This window comes from Anguilla anguilla, chromosome 7 (assembly GCF_013347855.1).
Source record: "Anguilla anguilla isolate fAngAng1 chromosome 7, fAngAng1.pri, whole genome shotgun sequence".
Lineage (NCBI taxonomy): Eukaryota > Metazoa > Chordata > Actinopteri > Anguilliformes > Anguillidae > Anguilla > Anguilla anguilla.
The window spans coordinates 10,353,913-10,356,368 of record NC_049207.1 but is presented as its reverse complement, the minus strand read 5'-3'; the positions used below and the strand labels follow the sequence as shown (position 1 = coordinate 10,356,368).

The window sequence follows — 2,456 nt, the reverse complement described above, 5'->3', positions numbered from 1 at the left end:
GCAAATAAAGCTTGTGTTAACAAACATTGTTTATGCTTAATGAATAGAAATTTAAATATAAATTACTATTAATGTCATTGTGCTTACATTTATGAATTAAAAATAATTATTAAATTGAATGATATTATGAATATTCTGATATTATTAATTTACCATAATATCAAAATGTTTAATCATATATGAAATACTAAAGCAATATTCAAATAAGCAAATGAATGAATGGAAATAAACAATAATTAAACTTATTAATGGACATTTTTTATGTTTAATGAACAATAAACCAATCAGTGAAGTGGGTTTAAAAGATGGCGGGTGATCTCGTCACATCAGCTGTGGAGCGCTCGGTTACGCACGGGCCTTGTGTCGGCCTTAGGAAGCCTGAGGAAGAAGGTCCACATGGAGCCGCTTCTCGGGAAACCTCTCAGCTGCGTTCTGGGTTTCCACTTCTTGTCCTTGACGGCGTACTCCAGCGTGGCCGAGCGGTTCACGGTGAACGCCGAGTCGCCCCGCACCTTCGCGGTGAATAGCGCCCCCCTGCTGTTGGCATAGTGCCCCGGCAAGGCCGTCCACTGGCCCGAGGTCAGGCTGTAGCAGTCCATCACGCACCGCAGGAAGTCGTCGGAGGGGCCGTTTCGCATCACGTAGAGGTCGTCCCTGTGGCCCACCATGCAATGGCCGTAACTCTGGGGCCGTATGAGCGTCGTGACCAGAGTCCACCGGTCCCTGTTGGGAAGGTACTCGTAGATTTCGGTGGTTTCCATCGGCTTCCACAGGCACACAAATATCCTGGACATGGCCTTGGTGCAGGCCCCGCCGGACACCGGTCGGGGCAGGTCGGATGCAAAGGACCAAGTCCCGGTGGAGACCTGGTATCTCTCCACCGAAGCCATGATCGCTTTCTCATACTCCCCTCCAATCGCGTACAGGTGGTCCTCGTGGCCCACCAGCATGAAGTTGTAGCGTAGCTGCTGGGGGCTGGCTAAAGCGCTCCACGCATTGGTCGCCGCGTCGTAGCAGAAGCAGGACTCCATGGCCAGTCTGCGCCCCCCGCACACGCCCCCCACTATGTACAGCCTGTTGTCCAGCACCGCCACGCCAGCCATCGTGGTGCTGGCTTCCATTGGCAGCTCGGTCAGAACCTTCCAGTCATTTTCGTCCTCGTCCAAGTAGCACACGGTCCTGGTGGCGGCGTGCGGCAGCTCCGCGGTGGTGCAGCTGGTGTGCGTGCCGACAGCCACGAACACGCTGGGCGCCAGCGACTCCACGTACTCCACGAGTTCCCCCGGCAGGCATTTCAGGTCCTCCTCCAGGTCAGGGTACATGTCCCGAATGAACCGGGCCGCGCCGTCGTACAGCTCCAGGAGGCCGAACGCGGCCGCCGTCTGGTACATGAGCAGGCAGTTGTCGGAGTCCACCAGGTCCAGCAGGTGTTTGGTCAGAGACTCCACCTGGAGGAAGGCGGCGCACTCGACGGCCTCCGCGATCTCGTCGTCGTCGCTCAGCGCGGGCCTCCCGCCCGCCAGGACCTGGAGCGCGACGGCGAAGCCTCGCGCGCGAAGGCCCTTCAGATCCAGCTCCTCCTGGCGGCAGTCTCTCATTCCCGAGTGGAAAAGGGCGCGGAAGTACTCGCTGCCCCGCTCCAGCAGGGCCCTCTCCACCACGAAAACGCTCCCCTCCACTCGGACTCTCAGGTCAGCCATCTTCGTGTCCGCCGCCGGCCCCCCTTCCACCTTGGCTTCGACCTCCAGGCCGTGGCAGCTGTTTGGCTCCATGAATGTGTCAGCAGCTCATCTTACACACGGTTTTTGGGGGGGTGGGGGTAGAACGGCACCCCAACAGAAAATGGCGGCATAGAAATCTTGAATGCTTCGTGCTCTTTTCCAAAGAAATTCCCCGCACATGTTGGGAGGAGGGGACAGAACCGTGTCCACATGACACGGGTACACTTGAAATGGAATCCATGTCTCTATTAATAGCACTGGCCATAGATACTGTAGCTGTGGGATCTGTGACAAATGTCTACTACATATCAGGTCGAAGAAGAAAAACTATTACAGTAAGTGGAAGGTCAAAGTGATCCCAGTTACACCACCCTGCAATAAATAAAGCTGACATATAGTTTGATCTTGGCTATGGTTACGAAACTGTTAGGGGCCCTGTGGGGTGTCCAGATTTGTGTAAAGCTGCTAGAATTTTTTCTGTTGATGGACACTTTGAATGTGAAAGTGTTCACAAATGCAATTATGGACATCATGATTTATTATTAATAAGTCATATTGAGCATTTTGTTTTGGAGGGGCATTTCTCATTCAACTTTTGAAGAACCAGCGCTACCTCTTCCCGCTCCCACACATTTGTGAAGCAATAGATTCTTTGAAAACCCCCAAACACACCCATTTATTTATTTTTTTTCAAAGGACACCTATGTCTCAGTATTAATTACAATGACAAACAAA

At 52.3% G+C, this 2,456-nt stretch overlaps 1 protein-coding gene across 1 annotated transcript; it reads right to left on the bottom strand.

Moving 5' to 3' along the window:
- Positions 1-314: 314 nt before the first annotated feature.
- LOC118232321 (kelch repeat and BTB domain-containing protein 13-like) lies at positions 315-1,883 on the bottom strand. Its single transcript, XM_035427227.1, has one exon. The coding sequence runs from the start codon at positions 1,770-1,772 to the stop codon at positions 327-329; it is 1,446 nt and encodes a 481-aa protein (XP_035283118.1). The 5' UTR covers positions 1,773-1,883; the 3' UTR covers positions 315-326.
- Between the last annotated feature and the right edge of the window lie 573 nt (positions 1,884-2,456).

Bases quoted from the DNA above. Each gene is read 5' to 3' on its own strand.
- LOC118232321 (XM_035427227.1), bottom strand. From the start codon at position 1,772: ATGGAGCCAAACAGCTGCCACGGCCTGGAGGTCGAAGCCAAGGTGGAA.